At 40.6% G+C, this 24328-nt stretch overlaps 1 protein-coding gene across 1 annotated transcript in view; it reads left to right on the top strand.

Moving 5' to 3' along the window:
• Window positions 1-24328, top strand: part of raph1a (Ras association (RalGDS/AF-6) and pleckstrin homology domains 1a) — a 74711-nt gene that overhangs the window by 20579 nt on the left and 29804 nt on the right. Inside the window, exons 2-8 of the mRNA XM_017421213.2 lie at window positions 7675-7716; window positions 19883-20017; window positions 20106-20214; window positions 20297-20436; window positions 21816-22037; window positions 23546-23698; window positions 24107-24271. Coding sequence (XP_017276702.1) covers window positions 19883-20017; window positions 20106-20214; window positions 20297-20436; window positions 21816-22037; window positions 23546-23698; window positions 24107-24271 — 924 coding nt within the window. The 5' untranslated portion in view covers window positions 7675-7716. The remainder of the gene's footprint in view (window positions 1-7674; window positions 7717-19882; window positions 20018-20105; window positions 20215-20296; window positions 20437-21815; window positions 22038-23545; window positions 23699-24106; window positions 24272-24328) is intronic.

Genomic DNA, 24328 nt, shown 5'->3' on the forward strand with positions numbered 1-24328 from the left:
TAATCATCAAAATTAAACGAAATAAACATTTGAAATATATGAGTTTGTATGTAATGTATGAATATAATATACAAGTTTCACTTTTTAAATGGAATTACTGAAATCAATCTACTTTTTCATGATATTCTAATTTTATGACCAGCACCTGTATACTACAATCAGCCATTCACCCATTCACACACTGATGTTGATGAGCTACATTGTAGCCACAGCTGCCCTGGGGCAGGTTGACATTACACTGGCGCCACCAAACCCTCTGACCACCGCCAGTAGGCAAGGCGGGTGAAGTGTCTTGCCCAAGGACACAACGGCTGAGATGGACAGAGTGGGTGCTCGAACCAGCAACCTTTCGGTTACAGGATGAACTACTACCTCCTGAGCCACTGCCGCCCATAACTCAGTAATGTATACAATACAAAGCATATATAGAACTAAAATATTTCTTTTTTTAATAATAAACAGTGTAAAATTAAGTATATCTATACCCCATTTCCCCCCCTGCTAACCCTACTTTCCTCAGAACATATATCCAATACTCCAAATGTGACTTTTTTTTGTTTGTTTGTCTAGCAGAGGAAATCGTTTAAATTTATCAACTTACTATTTACCATCTCTCCATTTAAAAAAAAATATATTTTGTTTCCATTAAAAAAAAAATCAGTTTATGCATTGGACTAGGAAAGCTGAAGAAATACATGTATCCTTAAAATCATCAAATAATTCCCAATGAATTTTAGGAATACTTTTGCTTGAAGTGCTCGTCCCCACAGACAGTTTGCTGTGTTTCATCCAGCAGCAGGGACGTAATGAGCAGTTAGAGGTACTTCATGTTAAATGTTCTTCTTTGAACGTCCTTCAGCTTCTGCAGACTAAACTGTCTGCTCACAAGAAACATGCTGTTCTGAAGACGTGTCTGTGCTGTGTCTAATGCTCTGAGGACGCTTGTTGACAAAGCTCTTGCCTTTAAACCTCTTCTGCGTTATGGATAAACTCAACATTTAATGTAGAAAAAACACATGAACAGAAGAGCTGATGAGAACAGAGACAAAAATGGGACACCTTTTAAGATTTCTGAAGGGATTTAATTGGACTCTCATGCCATAAATGAGCTAAAATGGTAATTTTGTAAGTTAATAATAACACAATAAATCAGATCAGAAAGACTGGATTAGACTACAACAATGCTTGTAGTAGTAGTAGTAGTAAAGGCCAAACCTTTCTTAAAGGAATACATATTGCCTGTTTACTTTCATGTTAGAGTTTTAAACTAAAATCATTTTATAAAAAATGATAAATTTGTAACCATTTTGGTCAAACTATAATAATGTGTGTGAGCTCATGCGATATCTCAACATGTCATTCTCGGAGTATGTGTTAAGGAAGACTCTCAGCTACTACCACATCAAATTTGATCTCAGTATTTGTAAAATTGATTGAATTTTTGCCATTTTTGTGTTGGCTAAAATGACTTGCCTGTGGCAGCCATTTTAAATCAAGTCAGCTCCAAAGGTTAATCAGTTGTAGATGTACATCCAATGACTATTTCCTGAAAGTTTCATTAAAATCCATCCCATAGTTCATGAGATGTTTTGGTAAAAGAGACTCACACAAGCATGGGCGAAGACATTATCGTCTGCCTTTAGACAACACAGGTTTAAAGTTGCATAAAAACTGGTGGCAGTTAAAGGTGCCTGTACCATTAAAGCTAATAAAAATGCTGAAAATATCAGACACAGCTACTTGGGTTCACCAATAAAGCTAACAGTGCAGAGTTAGAAGTTAAAGTTAACAAGTTAACAAAAATGAACGTGCGTTTAACAGCACTTTGAAAAATGTGGATACTTAAATATAGATAGGAGTGTCACGACACGCCCAGGTTTCAAATACGTAACTTGGTATGATGGTCACAGTTTGGTACATCAGGAAAAAGAAACAAATGTCAAAAGCGAGTGTTTTATTCCCCTCAAACAGACAATGACTCAGAAGAAGAGCAAAACACAAAACACCCGTGCCTGTGCTGAGGCTCTATAGTGTAAGGTCATGTGTACTAAGGTAGGATTAGTCAGCTGATAACGTCACTATATATTGAATAAATTGTCCTACAGAAAGTTTGAAAAACTCTAGACTGGTTTTGGTCTCTCAGTTTAAGAAAATATGACAAAAATACAACAAAAAACCTGGAGTTAATTTGACCTGGACTTGATGCAAAATAAAAAGCAACACAAGGCACCTCAGCAGCTGATTTGACTCATACATGTCCTTAAGCGTTTGCATGTTTTTTGTTTTTTTTTCTGAAGCAACCATGCATGCTTTGTTTGATGTACAGTACTTTAGATAGTATCTCCCCCTGCGTCGTTTCTGTCGGGGTGGTTTGCAGTCAAATAAAATGCCTCTTGTTCATTACCTGTAACTTGTCCTCCAGAACTCCTGGCTTGGTTTGATATTAAATCAGTCTGAATGGACATTTTGCTGACATGTTGTGGTCACATGTTTACATGGGTGGGGGAGCAACTTTTAATAATGTGTCAGATATGAATCACTTCTTTTATTGTTTTAATTAAATCCATTTGCTAATATTCTCATCTGTTTCGCAACAGACATCAAACGATTAAGCAGTGCAGCCCTCTTAACGCACATGCCATTTGGACTGAGTTGGGTATTAGAGGTGCAACTATTATTGTTTTCAGTCGGAGAATGTAAAACCTCTGATTTGGCAGGCTAGGCTATTTCAGAACAGTCTTTAAAGGGGCCTGTTTGGTAATATAGCAGTCATGAATCTGCCGGGAACAAAATAACACAAACATCTGGGCAGTCCAACATAAAAACGGAGTTAATGAAGAAACCATCAAAGCTCAAATGTCAGGAAAAAGGAGCTTAAAAAAGCATGGCACATACTGTCCTTATGACTCTAGCCAGTTCATTCAGAGGATTGTTGTGTTAGAAGAAAAAGATTCAAATTGAAATCAAACTGCAATTCGTCTACTTTTTTTTTTTTTTTTGGTCTTGACTTTCTTTAATAAGATTGTTTTCTAATTCTTTCTTGATGCGTTAAGTTTGGTCCAAAGCTGTTTGATTTATCCCAGACTTTGCCTCATTGTCCTGTTGCATCCTGTTTTTGTTCATTTTTGTTTCCAGCTCCAGCTTGAGCAGCTGATTGGCCCGAGTCTGGGGTTTGTGGGCGGAGCTTATAAAGCCTCTTATCTCTGTCCTTCCAGCTCCGGCAGCAGTGTGACCAAAATGGCCATAACTCCATCGTTTTTCAACATAAGATGATCTTAGTTTTAAAACTCTGGCATGAAAGGTGGTGTGTGATATGCATTCCTTCAAGTACTGACAGTCCTTTCTTTCTGTTCTGTTTAAGACAGCAGGGACAGAATACTGGAGATTTGTCCATTTGTCCCAGATTTAAACAGATTGTTTCAATCGAGTTCGGTGAGGTTCGCTACATGAGTTTTTTTGGCTGTTCCTAGTTAAGCTAGCTGGTGGGTTCTGGACAGACTAGCACCACTTTTTAATTTTTTTGTAAACCTTGATCAGCCCCCGCTTTGCTCAGGAATGGTAATAAAAGATGCACAAACATTTTTTTCTCTCAAAGTAGTCAGAGCAGGCATCTCATACCTGCTACCTGCCAAAGAGCTCTCTTCTGACATAAAAACATCAGAGGAAAATGTCCACGTCTAAAAACCACACTGATGATAAATAAAAAATGACTAAAAGTCTGGTCCAAACCTGCCTGTTGTCATTTCTAAAGTGTACTCCAGTAGATTAAATCACAAATGTGGGGATGGCTGCTGAGGTGGGTATAAAGCAGGGCAAGATGCAAGGTGGGCAACAAAATAATGTGCGCGGATAAGAATACAGTTAAACAATTCGTGCACACAAAATATAAGCCATGATTTAAAAATAAATGACGGTTCAAAACTCATCCACATGACTCACTGGTCATGCAAAGACAGAATTTTGTGAAAATGCAACAAAAAATGTGCCCATTTTCTCACAATTTTGAGTCTCTAACTAGTATCCAACAGACACACCCAGTGAGATTCTGCCGTAAGCCTAGTCAGGGAGTGTAGAACCTGTGGCTGACTCTCGAGTTGCTGAAAGAACTTCTGATTGTTGATGTTCAGGACAGTCCCAGAATGCTGGTGTAGATTCTCAGTCTTCCAAGACATGGAAAATCCAAAAACTAAAGCAACTGGACATCTATTGTCTGCCCAGTTTGGATAACTGGGCTTTTGTCAAGTCAGCAAAGAAATCTAGAAAAAAAACCCACAGAACAGAACAGGGAGGAAAAGAAACACAAACGCAAAAGACTGTCATCCCATATGCTGCTGAGATTTTCTCCAAACAGCATGTCCCGGTGCATTTCAAACCCACCAGGACTCCCAGACAGAGGCTGGTCCATCCTAAGAACAAAACACCAAAACACAAACTGAGCTGTGTGGAGTCTGTAGTTCAGTAAAGTGAGGAATGTTTAGACCTCTATATTGCAGAAACTAAACAACCTCTCCACAGACGCATGGCTCAACACAGGAGCTCTTCAGGACAAGACTCAGCTGAGCACTTACGCCTCAAGGATAAGGGACACTCTTTAAGGACCAAAATGTTCATGTTTTAGACTAAGAAGACAGCTGGTTTGAGAGTGGCTGAAAAAAGCCAGTTATGCCAAATGACAAAAAAAAACTTTAAACAGACGAGGAGGTCTCAGATTTCAGCTTTCTAAAACTTACAAAGGAGCATTAAGCCTGACACCCAGTCATTTTCCCTCTAATTCACACCGTCTTGCTTGTGACCAAAACATCTTTATGTGTGCCAAACAAAGACCCTAACAACCCTCAGGAAGGAGGGGAGTGAGATTAATCTGCATATAAATTCAGCTGCATAAATGAAGCATCTTATGCAGTTTAAAGCTTGGAACTCCACACTCTCCAGTGCATGAATTGTATCTAATTGTGAAGCTTAAATAAATGAAATTGTTTGGTAAATCAAATGATTTTAGCATTCTTGTTTAAAAATATTATTATTATTTGGAGATTATTTTAACTGAATCACATAAAATGATATACAGGTTTACCTTGTTGGACACATCGGTCTCAATAAGAAGACTGACCTATTCTATGAGATTTGCACTAATAAATAGTCAGAAGCATGAACCGTGCTGACAGTTTTACCAAAACAGGTTTTTTCCATTTGTGTGACTTCTTGGGGCTCTTACAGACCAGTATTAAGAATTTTGTATGTTTGGAAAATCAGTTTAGTAATCAGTAATAGTCACTGCATTAGTTTACCACAAGAATATGGATATTTATAGAACAAAAACATTTGTTATTTTACCACAACAGTCACCATACATCAGAGGTTTGTACAAAGGGATCTTTGGTCAACCACATAAGCTCTTGTGAAATGACATTATTGGTTAATTCTCCCAAATACTTTCCTGTTAAGTAATCAGTTGCAACACATCAAAATGAGGAAGTGTTTCCATCAACACATCATTTTTTTTTTTTTTTTATTTTGAAAAAGACAAGTGTAACACCAAATCAGTGCTGGTGCTTTTTGTTTATTTTTGGTACTGTAGCAACTCCTGCTTATACAGTCCAGTTTATTTATACAGTGCCAATTCACAGCAAAAGTCATCTCAGGGCACTATATTAAAAAATGAACAAAAATAATTATGAGAAATGACGGAGATGTAGCCGTTTTGGTCAAACCTTGTAAAATTGACTGTTTCGATTGACTGATTGCTAAGGTTGCTTAGGAGGGAATGACAAACAATTTTTATACAGATATATATCCAACAAAAATAACTGACTGAGTTAGTTCTAGGCTACTGATGCACTCATGAGTAGATGTGTGTCTCCTAACAACAGAGTTTTTGTTGTTTCAGCCCGGAGCTTTTAATCACATGATCGGTGCTAATAATCTTATGCAAGCAGGAGGCTGAGTGTGTTTGGAGCAGAGTAGCTCTCTTCTGTCCTGTGAAGCTGAGGTGTTTTTTTGTATTTGTGCAGCCTGGTTCGTTTGAGAGGAGAGTGCAAACATTTTTTCACGCATGTGACAGATGCTCACTGCAAGCCCTAAAACACACACACACACACACACCTAAAAGACTTCAACACATTTCTGTTTGGATTCTGAAGGATTTAATGAGACGTCAGCTGAACGAGCGCGCATAGATGTTGAAGAGAATCAAATAGAAGCAGAGGACTCCTTTACCAGACCAGTGGGTGTGGAGACGCACACAGCGAGCACAGGACATGGACACTACAGCAGTGAACAAAATGCTGTGGCTTGTCTGTTATTTTTAGGTCACACACATCCAGCCTGCTCAGCATGAGAACACACACTGGTGCCACCTGCTGACAATACATTTGGTCTTTAGACAGGCGTGTGTATGTGTGTTCATTTTTGGCACCTCATGAGGACATTTATTGGTTGTAACACCACACTTGTGTTAACCATAAGCAACCAGGGGGTCTAAAGCTGACAGAGCAATTTCAGTTTTCATTAGAGGAGTTGGGATGGGCTGGTCATATATATGGTTACGGTTGGCGTCTGGTTAGCGAATGGACAAGTTTTGTAATCAATCCTTAAGCCAGTAACTGACTGGGTGGCAGCTGCTGGCAACTAGTCGGCGAACGCCTTTCATGAGGGAACCTCCAAAATCTCTCAAAACATTCACAGCAGTTCTCAGTTTCCTTGCATTAGTCGCAGAGCCTGATCGCTTGAATTTTGAACATTTTATACACATTTGTGCAACAACGTTTTTTTCTCTGTATAGTCAGGGTCGTTGCAGGCATCTCCAACCCGCCTCGGAGCACTAGAGCTGTATTTTGACACCTGCATGGGAGCTCTACTCTGACAGAAAACTTGTCCAGGTCTAAAAATCACAGCGATGATAGTTCAAAGATAATTGGATTTTTTTGTTGTTGTTTTTTGGGTTCAGAAGCTAAAAGACTTAGGGACCACAGCTCTAAACTATCCCCCTTTTGTTTGTCTTAAGCTTCAGTCTTCCTAAGGAGGTAGGAGAGTGGGTTGGTGGCACACAGCTTTTTAACCCCTGGGATGCAAGTTTGAGGCCAAGATCAAGCATATGTTTTTTCATTTTAGACTAAAATTTAGGCAGGAAATGACACCACGAAGCAGAAGTCAACTTTTTTTGGGAGGAAGGATTTTAGAGATCTCTCTGGAGAAGTCTCTCATTCTTGGGCCTCTAGCTTCATTCACTCGATCCTCTGTCAGAGGTCTTGGTGTTTTCTTTGACAGCTTTTTAAATGAGATAAACAGGTCAGTTCAGTCGTCAGGCTTCTATCTTTTCCAACTCTTAGCCAAAATAAAGCCCTGCGTCTATTTCGAAGGTTTTGAAAAGTAATTCATGCATTTATCACAACACAGAAAGATTATTAAAACTCCTTGCACAAGGGCATAGATCAGTTCTTTCTTCATTGTCTACAGGTGGTCCAAAACTCTGCTGCTCCACTTTTAACAGGAAGAAGAAAACATGAGCATGGCTTCACTTCATTTGCTTCCTGTCTGTTACAGGGTTGATTTTAATATTTTATTGTTAGTTTTTAAACCCCTAATAATCTGGCTTTATCTTATCTCCAGGATCCACCATTCCTCATCTTGAACTCGTTCAAATGTTCATAATCTGAACTTTTTGTGTGTCTGCAGGGTGACTGAATCAGTCCACTTGGAGCTGTTGGGAGACCAAAGGTAAATAACATTACAGCACTTGTATAACTCTGTGCCATGTGTGTTCAATGTGCCTCGGTGCATTTTATTATGTTTGATGTTGACTTTGATGTTGCTTAAACCAGGAAACTTCTGTCTTCCAGTGTTAGCAATCATTTTCTTTGTAAATTTGGAGTATTTTAAACATTGGAATCTGATGTTGTTACGGTTCAGTGCAATTCCCATCCACTGGGGAATGAAGAATCATTGAGGTTTTGGCTAAAAGCTCTAAAACAATCTAACAAACCAGCAGACTGTTTTAATGTTTGTTAATTGTATTAATGGAAACGTAACAGATGGGCACACTGTTTCTGAGAAATTCTGCGGCATGAGTTTACTCTGTATCACTGTACACATTAAGCCTTAAGGAAACACGCATTTGCTTGTGAGCCTAAGTGTTTAGAGCAGTTTAGGTTCACAACCAAACAATTGCTGGGAAACAGATTAATTCTTTTACATTATGAGTTGCATACAAATTTGAGAAAATAAATGTTTATTGTTAGTTGTTCTTAACCTTTGACCTTATATAGAAATCAGATTTTGACCTTTAAATATAAAGCCTGAGAACGTTGATGAAATTGAAAGGTATTCAATTTAAGGTGACGTTTTGGGATTAAGGTTATATACACTAAATGCCTATATAGAGATTTAAATACCTGTATAAACATGTTTAGCTACAATGTAAACAGTGAAATGAATCATCACCCAGTGTGGTGAGTGGACATCATAGTGAGAGAGTTTGTGTGCAGTGAGTTGACATGAACCTGCTGTGTTCATGTTAGCTATGAATATGGAGGTCAGGTCAGTTTGTGTTTTGACAAATCACATTGTTTTTAATTAAAGTGGCAAAGTTGTGAAGTTTAATCTGAACCATAAACAATAAAAAACTGATTTTCAAGGGGGGAAAAAAATATTTCAGGCTGCTGGTGTGAGTACGGTGAGCCACAGAGGTCCAACTGGCAGCAGTGGTGTAGAACACCCGCTCCACCTCTTTTAATCCATCTGCTGCAGAATCAACTTCCTGCTGCTTCCTCTTTGTTCTTCAGAAACAAAAATAGAACTCATTTGTTCCGTTTGGAAATGCGCCATTGTCTGTGTACCTGGTTATGTCATCTTTTTAGGGCCTTTTCTGGTATAATCACCTAACTCGGCGGGACGAGTAATAAGGTGGAATTTCATTTTGGGGTTAGGGCTAAGGTGTGGATTGAGTTCAGGGTTAGGATTAGGCTACATAAATGAATGGTTGTCAGTATGCAGTCCTAGTAGGGATAGAAATACTAACCTGTGTGCGTGTACACTATGAAGTCATTTTTTTCTGTGTGAAATACATAGACAAGAGATAAATAAAATTAAGATTAATTTAGTGTAATTTTACAGCGCCAGTTCACAACAGAAGTCATCCCAGGGCACTGTACAAAAACATTCACATACATTATAAACAGCCAATAAGTAAAAGTTATCTGTCTAATGAACCCATCAGATTGTGTTCAATCTCTCATCCTGATCAGCACGTCGGTGACAGTGGAAAGGAACAACTCCCTTTTAACAGGAAGAAACCTCCAGCACAAAAAAAAACAGGTTCAGGCTCAGGATGGGCGGCCATCTGTGGTTCGAAAGGAGAGGAAAGAGACACAGACAAACATAGGATTGGTCTAGTTGTAGTTTCTATGGTCCAGGTGTAGATTGTAAGGGGGAAAAAAAAAACAAAGAAAAACACTGGTTAATGAAAGCAATAATTACAAATGTAAACATGACAGGGAGCCAATGGAAAGAAGCTAAAACTGTAAAAATATGATCTCTCCTTCTAACACTCATCAGAACTCTGGCAGCAGCATTTTGGATCAACTGAAGACTGTTTAAAGAGTTATTTGGACACCCAGATAATAAAGAATTACAATAGCCCAGCCTGGAAGTGATAAATTAATGTTCCAGTTTTTCTGCAATCATTTTAGGACGAGATGTTTCTAATTTTAGGGATATTGTTCAGGTGGATAAAAGCAGTCCTGGTAACATTTTGAATGTGGACCTTAAAAGACAACAATAAAATCAACACCGTATAGCCGCGCAGTGTAAAATAAACTCAACACAGTCCCTGTGGTCTGTTTTTTACATCCCACTTGTTCACTGTATTAATCTTCCTTCCTTGTATTGAGAGACGGAGGCAGATGTTGACATGAAGCATGGAAACTGAGAGGAAATGATGTAATCCCAGCTGCAGGTCCCAGGGGAAGTGATATCATTGTTGCTAGATCAGTAGGCGGCTCCTCACTTGTCCTGTGCGTCGTTTGCTTCCTTCATTTCTCCTTCCTGTGTGAGAGGAGAAAAAAAAAATCTCTGAAAATAGATCTCACATTTGAACTGAACTGCATCTGTTTATGGGCAGTGATAGAATCTGCTTGTGCGCTTGTATTTTTAGTAACAAGAAAGCACTGAGCCACATTTATGATAGCTTTTTATTTCTGTATTTTTTGCTCAAAACCAAATTTGGACATACAGGCATGCTAATATTCAAATCTGAATGAATTTTGGCTCACACTCCTATTAGAAGGTATTTACTTTATTCATGGTTCGCTTTTTTTCGCACCCACCACAGCATTTTAGTCAGGTTGAGGTCTAAGTCAGTGTCTCATTGGACAGTATTTCCAAGGGAGCTTCCAAAATGTCTAAAAATTCACAAGGGTATTTAATTTTCCTGCATGAGTTGCAGATGCTTGCGTTTAGGTTGGGTTTGTTGCTTGAATTTTGGGGAGGTTCGTAAAATTTGCAAGATAAAGTTTTATTCATTGTGGGCTTCTCCAATGCTTCACAATTTAGTTTTTGTAATTCTAGAGTACTAGAACTGTATATTTTAGTGCATTGCCACCTCTTTGTTTGCTCCTGTATGAAAATGTACATAGAGCCTGTTGTGTTGCCAGGAATCTCCTTGTCTAGGGACCCTCCCTTGCCTGTTGCCTGGCTCACATTTAGCATTCAACCGGAAAAAAGGTGGAATGCGTCTTGAGTCTTTGCCTGAAGTGGCGGAGTTCAAGTATCTGGGAGTCTTGTGTCTGAGTGATGGTAGGATGGAGCGGAAGATCGGGGTTTCATCTGTAGTAATGAATCTGCTGAGCTGAAAGGCAAATCTGTCAATTTACTGATCCATCTTTTATCTGCTGATAAATCTGCCTATGTATAGATGCATATGAACACAATTAGGACATTACGTGTTAACATGTGGTGGGATCTGTTTCATTGTAACCTTTTCTTTTTTCTGAGAATTCCACTTGCTGATTTTTTTGAACCACAGAAGGTCTTTTTCTCCACCATCAATTTGGTATAAGATGTATTTCATCAAATTTTTATGGCAGACCTGTTGAGCCTGGTTCAGCACCAGCTTTATTTTCATTGTCCTGCTGCTGTAAAGCAAAATAAAAAATAAAAAAAAAAAACATTGCAAATTTCAATGTTTTACTTCTTTTTAATGATGTTCTTATATAACTAGTCATATCCAAATCATACTTGTTGGGCCTTGTCCCTTCAGTGCATCTGTTTCATCTCTAATGTCCCGATGCTGTAGACAGAAATATGAAAAGCACTGTATAAATTTCAAAATTTTCACCTTGTTTTACAAGTTACTGATCTATAATTAGTCATATCGATCACATAGTACCTGGTGGGCCTGATCCCTTGATGCATTTGCCTCCTTTTTTTCTTCCTCGCCCTCCAACAGTACAGTCAAACATAAAAGTTAATAAAGAAAGACATTAACATAATAATACAGTAAAAGAGTTGCCTCATCTTAGCAAATCATACTTGTTGCGTCTGCTTCTGTCTTCCCTTGGCTCTTCTGACGCAACCCCAAACCAGAGCTGCGCTTTAATTGTGCTTTGTAGCATGTGGAACTTTCTCTGATATTGGTATTAGATGCAAAGCAGCTCTTGAGCCCTCCAACCTATGTAGTCTCTCACTGAAACACAAGTTTCTCATACAACTCGTGCTGCTCTGCTCTTTCTCGATGTGCCAACCGGGATCGTTGCCTGGGTGTAGAGGAATCTCTCACTTGTGCAGTAGTTATCTACTTACAGGGAATAGCCTATGCTGAGCAAATCTTGCGTCATGGATACAAGTGTCTCTGTTTTAGAGTTGCTTATGGCTAAATTAGGGTTAGAGTGCGGGTTTTTGATGTTTGTCTCTTTCTTACTGTTTATTCATTGTCACATGCTGTTTTTATTTTGTTTTTTAATTATGTAAAGCACCTTGAAATGCCTTGCTGCTGAAATGTGCTATACAAATAAAATTTGATTGATTGATTGATTGATTTAGTCCTAGTTGTTAGTCCAAGAGCTAGAAGGGCATCAATGTGCAACACAGTAAGTGGGCTTTTGTGTGCACCTTGATGCAATACACATACCTGATGTATTTAGCTCGAATGAACTGCTTTACGCCATACCTAGCCCTCTTCAGAGGAATGCACTGACAGAAAATGACTCAGCCTTTCCACAGAAACTGAGATTCATCCAAAGCAATGATTTTACTTGGAATGTACACGATGGCAAAGCACTTGTTTTTGTGGTCCACTATGGGCCGGATCTTATACGGCTGGTCCCTGAAACCAGTATGTTGATTATTGTCAACAAAGTGCAGGAACGTCAGTATGAGCAAAAAGCATTATCTGTCCATTACAGCTTGGAGTAATGGGGTTGTGTACATTTGGTCTCTGGATCAATACAGCTGTAGGTATGGGAGATGGATATTGCCATCAACAATATAAGACCCAGAAATTTATTTCATCCAGTGCAAGAAGTACCCATGCACGTGTTCAGGACCTTGCTTTTTTTTCAGCAGACAAGCTGAACTTTCTGCTGTTTAGTTGTGTTGGTATTTTCTTTAGCGTCACCTGTTTTTCATGAGAACAGCTGCAGCACCGATACAAACAGGAACAAACTGAAAGTGTGCTTCACCCTGATTCACGGAAATCGGCTAATATTACGGAAAGAAATGGTTAACTTGTGTTTTATTGTTTATAATGTATAAAATATATTTTCTGCTGACTTTTGAGTTACTGAAAGAGTGTTAAACACATCTGCTGCTGGCGGGTTTATTCATTTTGGACTGAGCCTCATTTTTGTGCAATAATTGTGAGTCAAATTTAAGGAAAGTGTTTTGTAGTTTTAAGTTTGAGTGGTGAGTGAATAATTAGTATTAATACCAATAACTGACAAAATCATTCATTTGCTTTGTATTGCACTGAATCTTGTTGTTGAATGAAACTATTATTGAATCATATCACATATTGGTTTTTGATGATGAATTAAAACGTTGGCAGTTTATCAAGGTATGTATTGCAACTGCCACAGACCAGAGAAGCACAAATCCAATGTTCACAAGTGCACCTTGACAATGACGAGACAAAATTTTATCTTGTTTAAAACGCAACGGATGCATCTGAAGAGCTCCTGCTTCTTGGTTTGATCTGAACTATTAAGCAGGCTGAAATGATTTCAAAACTTGAGACTGCCGAAACCTGTTTCTTACATAATTGAGAAAACAACACACACAGAATCACTGTTGGACCTGGCAGCCCTTCAGAATGTTGACACACACAGACACACGCTCACTGAAGCCCCTTTAATTATCGTCACAGCATGGACCTTTGGTAGAGTTAATTACCTGTATGCAGAGGCACCACGTGCGCTTTGTTTCGACATCGTGTAACTGAAAAAACCACGCACGTTCGTCGCTCAGCTTGTTTTTTTTTTTGCCATGTCAGCTCTTCCGGCGCTCATTGTCAGCAAAAGCATGACTAATAAAGCTTGTGCAAAAATCGGGGGAGAAATGTGTTTCTTGTTAAAATGCAGTTAAACTGGGACAAACTGTTCTTTCTCCAACTCATCTCTTAATGAGGGGTTTTCTGAAGCCTACGTTGTTGGTTTTCAGTATTTGTGACTTTCACCTTTTTCTTGTAGGCAAAAGAAGTTAACACCTGCTGCTTTAAGGTGAAAGGTGTATCTCTGTAGGAGTTTGCTTGTCCATTTGTCTTTTATAAAAACAAATTGTGAACCACTGATTAGATTTTAATAAAACTCAGGAAGAAATCATTGAATGACAGAAAGCTTTCACACTGCTTCTCAACACATGGTTAATGATAATGCTATATAATAATAATATCAACGGCTGCAGGGATAAAATCCTGCATGTTTTACTTGTTTCTCTGCTCCAACACACCTGATTCAGTGGTTAAATTACTTCTTCATGTTCTGCAGAAGGCTGTTAATCACCCATCGATTCAAATCAGGTGTGTTGGAGCAGAGAAACAAGTAAAACATGCAGGATAGTGCCACTGGAGGACCAAGGTTGGACACCCCAGCTCTAGAGGCTCCCTCATGACTGCTGCTCACCAACTAGTCACAGCCCAGGGAGGTACCCTGCTGTCCAGCTGCAGTTATAAGGAATTAAAAGTGTTACATTCTGTGTGTCTGTCTGGTACGTTGGTTCCAGCTTCAGCTTTATCAGCTGATTGGCCTGCACCTGTGTGGAGGGTGGAGCCAGTGAAACTCTTCTCTTTCTCAGCAGCGCATGTAGCCGTTTGGTGAACTGGTTTATTTTCGATTACTCATACAACAGTGTTGAACCCAAGCTCTGGTCTGGTGTCCATTGTTCTGCTCGATGTCTGAACCAGCCTTGACAAAAGAGATGTCCAAATTTTAGAGATGGTGAAACGTTGGAGCAGTCTGTCCTGGAGAAGGTTTATTTGTGCGACGATCAGAGAAACGTCCTAACGTCAACTGCCTCTTTTATTTTTTTTTAGAATCTAATTTATAGCTTTGCCCCACAAAAAAGGGACTAAAATAGTGTGTGTGTGATGTCCTGATATAGTTCTGTGGGAATGGGGCCCTGTTCTGACTGTGTTGGGGCTCTGTGGTAACTGGGAGCTGCCCAGTACAGAGGAGGAGTTTGCTCAGAGGCACTCGGGCAGCAGATGTTGCTGGAGTCCAGAGGGAGGAGACGGTTTAAGATGATATTTTTCTCAACTCTTTACGCATCTTGTTTTTTTTTTTATCCACTTTTTTTGCTTTACTTTCCTATTTTCTTCTGTTCTCCACTTCCTTTTTGTCTCATCCCATCTCATCATCCACTTTTTCTTCCTAAAAGCCTCATCATTATCAAACAAAAGGGCAATGACATTTTTGCCCATGCCATTTTGAGTGTTGTTTTGTATGTAGCGTTAACAAGACAGTTCATGAACCACTGGACAGACTTTATTAAAAATAATCATCTACAACCGATTAACTTTTGGAGTCACCCAAATTCAAAGTAGTTGCCAACTGACCTTAGAAAACACATAAATGGATGCAACTCTGTCAGTTTTTTGTCAAGGTTTGACCAAAACTGCTTCAACTCCATCGTTTCTAGTAGTGACAGATCAACGTATAAACATAGAAGCTGTCGTCATGACTCCAGGGGGTGATGTAGTGATGACCTGTTGCTAACAACAGTCCGGATCCTCCTTTGCCTCTTCCGACAAAGATCTGGATCCCAGCTCTGTCTGATCTAAGTTCCCACCTTGTGAAGGTCTTGGAGCCATGTTGTATGATTAAAAATACAGGTCAAAAGTCATTTGGATTGGGACTGTGGAGGTATGTTTGCTGTCCCTGAGGAGAATGAGCATGCGCCGTAACAAATGGGTTTATTGTCCCTGCGTGTGATTCCCATGCAGGAGAGACGAAGGGAGACGATCAGAGGAAGCGGGAGAATAAAGAGAGGAGAAAGAGGAAAGAGTGAAGGAGGGAGGGTGATCGTGGAAGAGAAAAGATTCAGAGGTGGGAGGAGGAATGCTGGAGGGGAGGATGATTGCATGGTTCGAGTCTGACAGACACAAGGAGTGTGGCTGCAGAAGGAGAATAATTACTGTTTACTCTGGACACACACACACACACACACACACACACTCATATACACTCTGACCTGCTGTCTCAGCTCTGTGTGACAGAGAACAGTCCTGGCTGCTGTGCGAGAGACGCAGAGCAACACAGGAAACTCCTGCCGCTGTTTTTCCATCCCACCGAAGTGCGTTCTGCAGAGACACTGTACACAAGGTTTCATGAACATACCAACACTGTACTGGAAGATCATGGAATGAAATGTTTAGAGCCAGAAAAAAAAGAAAAGAACGGCTAAGCATTCCTTGAAAGAATTCATATCTCTCACCACCTTTCATGGCAGTTTTAGAATAAGAATATGATGTCGGAGTTGTAGCCATTTTGGTCAAACCCTAAAAATAACAGTATGTGAGACAATCACGCTCAGAGTACGGGTTGTGAATGACTCTCAGCTACTACCATGTCCAACTTTAGCTCAGTATTTGTAAGACTGGCAATATTTCAGCTGTGAGCGATGGCAAACAAGTTTCTGCTGCAGCAGATTTTAGGTTTGCTGTTTTGCTTTCAACCCTTCAGCCGCAAGAACAAATCTGTAAAACACAGATCAAACATTTTGAAAAGTTAAACTTTGTGAAGTTTTGATGACTCAAAGTAACCTCAGTACCTCATCCTGAACTCTCCCTTTTATATAATCGATGCTTCCAAGCTGCTTCATTCCACACCAACGCCCAGACTTTCTGCTGAGTAACCACAAGTTCATATAAAGTGGGAGATATTCAGTTTACGCCGCTTTTATTTTGACATCTACCCGGCTCGGAGCTCATATGCAGGTGTGTGGGACTCTGTGGGAGTGATTTTATGCTGAGCAGACGTCTAGGCAAATATTAGACTAAATATGGCCTAAAAGTGAAAGTTTTGTTAATGTCTGCATTGGTTTTTATACCAGCTTTCAGCCACTGGTTGTTTAAAAACAGGAAGAAAAGTAATCCTTTGAGGTTTTGAACTCAGAGCTCCCACATGAAAGCACAATTACACCAACCCATCATACCTTCTGTACCCCCTCGTCTCATAACATTATCGCCCATGGTGAAGGCCATAATGTCTTTTTTTGTTAGATTTTTTTCTGTGTGCGTGTGCGTTCATGTCTATCTATGAGCAAAATATCTTACGAACCATTGGATTCTCAGAAAGCAATCAATGACTGTACATTTACAACTGATTACCTTTTGGACTCCAGCTGATTCAAGATGGCCGCCACAGCAACGCAACCCCTAGCAAACACAAACAGGCACTGAGCTAAAATTTGGTGTGGTAGTCGCTGAGAGTCAGTCACACCACACACTTAGTGTCGTAATATCGCACATCTTTTACAAGATTTGGCCAAAATGGCTACATTACCGTCATTTCTCATCGTAGCCTTAGTTTAAAACTCCGGCATGAATGGTGGGGGGCAATCCGCGTTCCTTCGAGGAATACTGGGCTTTTAATTTAATGGTGGAGGAGGAGCTGAGCTCAGACACAACGTGATGGGAATCCTCTCTCCGTTCCTCCGATGAACAGCTTCATGTGTGGGTCTGTGTCCGCCCCACAGCTGGGAGAGGTTTCACGAAGCTGCTGTAGTCCCTTAGCCATCCCCCAGCCACACACACACACACAGCCTGTCCTCCAGTATAAATGACAGAGCTTGCTAACCACAGGGATCTAATTGTAGCACAGCTTCTCACTGTTTGTGTGTGTGTTGTGCTTTTCAGTGTGTTTGCATGAGGGTGTGTTGACATTCTGCTCTCTAATTGTGTGTGTCTATTGACCATAGACATGTATTAAATTACTAAACTCCATAAGGGAAGCCGGAGCCGTTCCAGTGTCCCCACAGAATAATCCCAGTACAAGTTTTAAGTCCTCTGTGTAAACAAGTGGACATCACAGTTAGTAAAATAAAAAAAATTTCTAACAAGTTTATGTGTAATTAGTTATTTTGAACTTAAACAGAAGCTCATGTAACATTGCGGTTGTGTGTGGAAGGGTAGGCAGGATTTCTGGTGTGCAGACACTGGTTCAAAAATACAACATAGCAGCTTCCTTAAAAGGGTTTCTGCTGGCTTCAAGTCCCAACAACAAGAGAAGGTGGGGACACTCGGTCTAGTATTATAGTATGTCTATGGTGTTGACTGGCTGTAAATCCCCACAGGGGTCCAGGGTCACGACCATACAGCTCCCCAGGAATAGCACACTTTGTTCTGGGTGAGGTTGGATGAAGGACTGCAGGGGACTGAAGACCGTAGAGGAAGTCAGACACTGAGGACTGGTTTTGTGAATGCGTAAAAGTTTTTCTTTAAATTGGTTCAACCTTACGTACACAGTAATCACATTTTAGAATCCCCTACATGGTACTTTTCGAAGATGGGTTCCAGAGTGGAAAAAATCTTGAAACGCCACCCTTTTTATTTTCTTGTGGACAGCCTAAACATAACCTTTCGAAAACTACGATGTCATAGACGTACCTCTAAGCTAACCTACGACCCCAAGTGTGAGAGACATACCAACAACGACAGAATACATGCTGCGTTTGTGCTGCAGACGGTCATGTTTAGATTACAACTAAAACAAAACGACAAGATGGCTGCTGGTGAGATGAGCTGTGTTGCTCAGTTTTGTCAATCCTTTAAAAATCTCGACATCCATGAACTGAATTAGGTTCCTCAACTTTATCTGGATGTAAAGTATCAAACTACAGAATTAATTTCTGATATATTTTTTTATTTTATGGAGGTTTTGACAGTTGACAAAGGTGTACACAGCACCGACTTGGCCCAGTGAGTAGTACTTTTTTTCTTTCAAGGTATAGGGTTGGGGGTTCGATCCCCTGCCCAAGCAGCATAATGAAGCGTTGTTGGTGTATGAGTGTGAGATATATACATATATAGTGTGTGTGTGAAATTATATCAGAGAAAACTTGTAGTCCACATATGCTTTGATAGGTAGCAAGTATCCATGTTGAGACCAACAGCCTTTAATTTCTGATGATATTCTGTTGTTATATTCCCAATCCTACGATGAGTGGTCGCAGCCATGTTGAATTTTTTGCCATCCAGGTTAGGGGAGAGTGAAGTGAGGCTACATGAGTACACAACCTCTGGTTTTACAGTGGTCTACTTTGGTCACGGGTGTGTTCAGACTAGCCATCCGCTCATCAATCTAGTCAAACTTAAACCCGGTTTCACCAAACTGAGGTAGTTCACAGAGATGTCTACAACAGGTAAGTTATTGATTGTTAATAAACTTTTTCACAGAACCTCACTTCAAATTGTCCAGAATCAGCAGCTGTTGAGTATCGCGTCTGACTCTCTACATAAACTACTGTATATTTACTTTAGTGTGTGTGTGTGGGGGGGGGGTGTAAGGGAGAGAGAGATAGAGAGTTATTGCTCGCTTTATTACTGTGATTAATCACAGTAACACTCCTGCTCCCCTCTGAAGGTGTGTTTACTTGTTCTCAGCATGGGTACAAAAACAGTTCATCAGACACACACACACACACAATTAGTTTCTATGTTTAAGTTTATTGACATTATTTTAGACTGAGGAGCCTTCCCTGTCTAAGGAGTCCACGTGTTTAAGAAGATAAAAGATTTTTGACCCTGTAAACATTTAGAGGCCGGTCCCGTCTTGTTTCGTGGTTCTGAAGACATCGCCTGCGCGTGACTAAACTTTCAGACATGTTGAGACGACAGACACGTGCTGTACGTCTGAAGCCTTGGAGGTTTAAAGCTTTCAGGTCGTCTGGATGTAGTCAGGAGACAGAGACCTGCTGATTGTAGCTGGTTTTATTCCAGAGCCTGAGGAAACTTTTTTATCTTTTTAAAAATTTGGTCCGAGGCAGACGTCCTTCTGTCAGCAGCCTTATTGGGGACTTGGCTTTAATTTAGGCAGCTAAGGGGGGTTGGAGTGGGGGGAGGGGGGTGTTATTGCAGTAAATAAAGGCAAATTGTTAGCTTGAAATAAAAGCTAAAAGTGATGAAAATTCTAAAAAGTGTTTCACCACTGAAAATTTAAGGGATGGATGTTTATCATAAACGCATCTTTAGCTCAAACTGCAGTTTCTCTTTTAAATGCAATATTAAATTTCTAATATTCTGCCTGAATAATTAAGTAATAAAACTTTGTCTGAATAGTCTTTTAGCTTTCTTCCGTTTTCCTGCAGTACCAAATCTTGACCACTAGATGGCAACAAGCGCATACTCTAACTTCTTCCTTGTGTGTGTTTTTTTTTCTCTCCTTCCCTTTCTCAGATGGATCAGCTGTCAGATGAAGAGGTGGAGGTCAGGGGGGAGGAGGATGAAGAAGAAGAGGACAGTGATAAGGAGGACCAGGACCTGGATAAGATGTTTGGAGCCTGGTTGGGAGAGCTGGACAAACTCACTCAGGTCTTGAAGCAACACACAAGTCACGTCAGTCTTCTCATTAGTTCTTACCAAAATATAAACCTCTTTCTTTTCTCCCTTCTGTGTCCAGAGCCTGGATGATGGTCGCCCAGAGCCTGCCCCCCAGCAAAAAGCTCCCCTCAGACAAGAGACCAACATGGCCAACTTCTCCTACAGATTCTCCATCTACAACATCAACGGTCAGACAACACGACTTCACGTTAACATGCACAAACGCACGTTGGCGCTCTGTCTGATGCAGTGTTGCCCTTGTGTCTGCAGAGGCTCTGAATCAGGGGGAGAACGTGGACCTGGATGCCCTCATGGCCGACCTCTCGTCCATCGAGCAGGAGCTCAGCACCATCAGCCCCAAACCCAGCAGCAGCTCCAGCATGACGAGGCTGGGTCTGACTGACACCAAGGTGCACACAGCAACACATCTGAGCCAAACTAATATTTATACCTCAGGGGGGTTACAGGAAACTGTTAAAAAGATTCAGTTCCTTTCATTTATACAGCATCAGTTCTCAACAAATATCACCCCAGAGCACTGTACAAAGGTAAAATAACAAGTCCAAATCATTAATCTAAACTATCATACAATACAAGAGCATATGGTATGTAAAACAGTGTTTATCCAAGGTAACCAGCAGATTGCATCAAAACTTGACATCATCACAGTCCTCCATCCTGAGCAGCACAGAGGCGACGTCCTGGTAAAACAACCAGCCCCCTTATAACAGGGAGAAACGTCCAGCAGAACCAGAACCAGAACCAGGACAAGTAGCCATCTGCCTTGACCAGCTGGGGTTTGAGAGAACGGGGAGGAGACAGACAAACTCTGTCAAGGTTTTTTTCAGTTTCAGTTTTGCTCCCTTGTTTTGTCACGTAAATCAGTCACCCACGGATGGATTGGTACATTTGTAGACCAAGTATTGGGCACTGGTATTAGGACATTTATGTCCCAGAGACAAACAAGAAACATGAACATGATAATAAAATACAGCCACCTAATTAGCATGAAAACAACACAACTACAGCATTGATGCATTTACAGTGATGGTAAGAAGCAGGTAAGATTTTGATTATAAATGCATAAAGTTTTCTGGTCCTCACCTCCTATAAAAGCAGGAGTTTTGTCAGTTTGCTGTTCTGACGCATTCAGGTGTGCGTTAACACACTGCCAAGGTGGGAAGACATCAGCAATGACCTTAGAGAAGCAGCTGTTGCTGCTCGTCAAGGGTCAAAGGTCATTTCCAAACAATTAAGAGTCCAGCATTCTACAGAGAGAAAGATTATTCACAAATGGGAAACATTTAAGACAGCTGCCAATCTTCACAGGAGTGGACACCCCAAATCTTTAATGAAACTTTCAGAAAGTAATTAGTGGATACTCTGATTAGCTTTGCTGCCACAGCTAAGTGCCCTTAGCTAATACAAAGTTGGCTGTACTGTAGGGAATTTTACAGATATTGCACTAAACTTTGGTGTGGTAGTAGCGGAGAGTCATCCCCAACACATACACTAAGCGCTAATGTATCAGGCAAGAGATATCATATTATTGCGTTATTTGCAACATCATTGCGAAGGTTTCACCAAAACAGCTTCAAATGTGTCATTTTTCAACATAAGACGATCTTAGTCTAAAGCTCTGGCATGAAAGGCGGCGAATGATATCCATCCCTGTAAGGAATGTTGGGTTTTTATTCAAAGCTTTATTTAATGCAGTGAATTGCATTGAATTAATATGTTCTGACTACATGCAGGCTTTTTTTGTTTATTTGTTTGTTTGTGTCTGCAGGTTCGCCAAAAGCCTCCAGCTGGGCGCAGCAACAGGCAGCAGCCGGTGGGGGGGCCCGGTGGTGGGAGCAGCGTTGGCAGCGGAGGTGGCAGCAGCAGCAGCAGCAGCAGCAGCACCAGGGTGTCGCCGGCCGGGACCATCAGAGCTCAGAGCGGGCATCAGGGGCGGGCACCACTGGCTTCTAACTTCAGCCTGGACGACATCACCGCTCAGCTCGAGAAGGTTTGGAGACACGCCTCGTCACAACACAAGCACAACAGGCCACAGCCCTGAAAAAGAAATCAGAACAACAGGGAAACATTGATTTGTTTAATGGAACACTGAACAACGAATAATAAAGTAAATGAAAAGGAATAAAGTTAGATTATATCTCCATGGTCTGTCCCACTTGATTCTGGGACATCTAAAACCTTTATGGTTGAGTTGGCAAGTTCTCCTGATTATTGATTGGATGTGAAAATGCAATTTCATTAGTGGAAAATAAAAGTTGACATTTTAGTTTGGCCCATTTTAAAAAGCCTTTTGTTATTGTTTGAAACTGGATTTTCCTCACTAACATTTTGTTCTGGTTTGTTTCTTTTCACATTCTTGTTAGTGCAATTTATCTGACTTATCTGGTTAAAGAAATGTGGAACCGCCGCAGAAAAAAGTGGGGCAAGAAAAAAAAATCTACCCACTGAAAAATAATTTTAATGGTGCTTCCTTTTAGGTAAAAGATTGCTTTGGTCAACTTGTACCTCTAAGTCAGTTTCTCACTGGACTGTGACTGTTGGAGACCAGTTTGCGAACGTTATTCAACTCAAATTACAAGTCCTCCCAGGGTACTATACAACAAAAAATAACAGATCCAGATTCAAATCTTATTATAGTCAATTCAGTCTAATTAAAATGCAATACACTCCCATTATGAAATGCCAGTTATTATCTATAGAAAGCAGCAGATTGCTTCAAATCTTCACTTCATCGCAGCCTCCCACCCTGAACAACACATTGGTGACGGTGGAAAAGGAACAACTTCCTTTTAACAAGAAGAAACCTCCAGCAGAACCAGGATTAGGATGAGCAGCCATCTGCGGTTTAAGAGGACAGGAAAGAGACAGACAAACACAGAAGGGTTGGTTCAGGTGTAGTTTCTATGGATAGAAACATCCATGTTAAAGACCTCAATAATTACAACAACAAACATGGATCATAGAACGAATAAAGACAGCAGCAGAGTGAGCCTATATCAGCTTAACTAAGGGATAGCTCAGGAAACCCAAACCAACCCTAACTATAGGATTTATGAAAAGGAAAGTTTTAAGTCTGGTCTTAAAAGTAGACAGAGTGTCAGCCACATGGACAGAAACCAGAAGTTGGTTCCACAACAGAGGAGCCTGAAAACTGAAAGCTCTGCCTCCTGTTCTACTTTTACAAACTCTAGGAACCACAAGTAAACCGGCAGTCTTAGAGTGAAGTGCTCTGTTAGGAAAATATGGAACAATACAACTTTTGATAGAAGCAGCGTCAGAGCTTTGTTTGTTAGAAGCAAGATCTTTTACTGAATGTTTTAGGGAGCCAATGGAGTTGGTAGATATGTAAAAATAAGAACTCCAGCATTGATTCAGTTCTCTGTAGCAGCACATTCATTGATGTGAAATGTAAATACTAGAAAATTTAGTCATGTGTGAGTGATGGCACATTTACTGTGCTTGAGTCTAAATGTCATCCTCTGTTTGTGTCCTCCTCAGGCCTCTCTCAGCATGGATGAAGCTGCCCGTCAGAGCTCCTCCCACTCTCTCAGCTCCGCCTCCTCTTACACGTCAGCCTCGGTGCGACGGCCCGGATCCTCTCAGCGCCAGCATCGACGTACTGGATCAGTGGGCACAGTCAGCGAGCACGAGGTAAATGATGCTTTAGATCATTGTCGCAGTTTCTGCTGAAAAATTGCTCCCAGTATTTTAGGATTCCTTAACGGGGCACTGAACACGTGAGGAAAAAAGGGATGGAACGTTAACTGGAGCAGCTAGATAATGGCAGATGGCAGTAAAAAAAAAAAAATAATAGCACCAGATGGTTAAGAAATATTTTGTTTTTCAATCTTTTTACACAACAATCATTGTCCATCTTTATGCAGTCTCTTTTTGGGGGGCGGAGCTTGCAGGAAACAAAAGCCTGATTAATGAGCAAACTTTTCAGTAACAAACAAAAACAAGTGAAACTTTAGATCTAAAGGTTGTGCCTGGAAAGGTTTGGAATTTTAACTTGTAAAATATGTATGAGGATCAAATAACTGCTGTGTTTCTCTGCAGGTACGCTCAATTGTCCACTCGTCCCGCTCCTCCGTCACCTCAGCATCCGGGGTCTCCGTTAACTCTGCCTCCTCCATGGACTCGCTGGACAGCGTCCTCCGCTCCGAGTCAGATGGGCTGCAGACGTCAGCTGAAGTATTGGGTCAGAGTCATCAGAACACAGAGGTACAAATACACAGAGGTGCAAATAGGCAGAGGTACAAACACACAGAGGTACAAACA

The sequence above is a fragment of the Kryptolebias marmoratus genome, linkage group LG6 (genome assembly GCF_001649575.2).
Source record: "Kryptolebias marmoratus isolate JLee-2015 linkage group LG6, ASM164957v2, whole genome shotgun sequence".
Classification (NCBI taxonomy): Eukaryota; Metazoa; Chordata; class Actinopteri; order Cyprinodontiformes; family Rivulidae; genus Kryptolebias; species Kryptolebias marmoratus.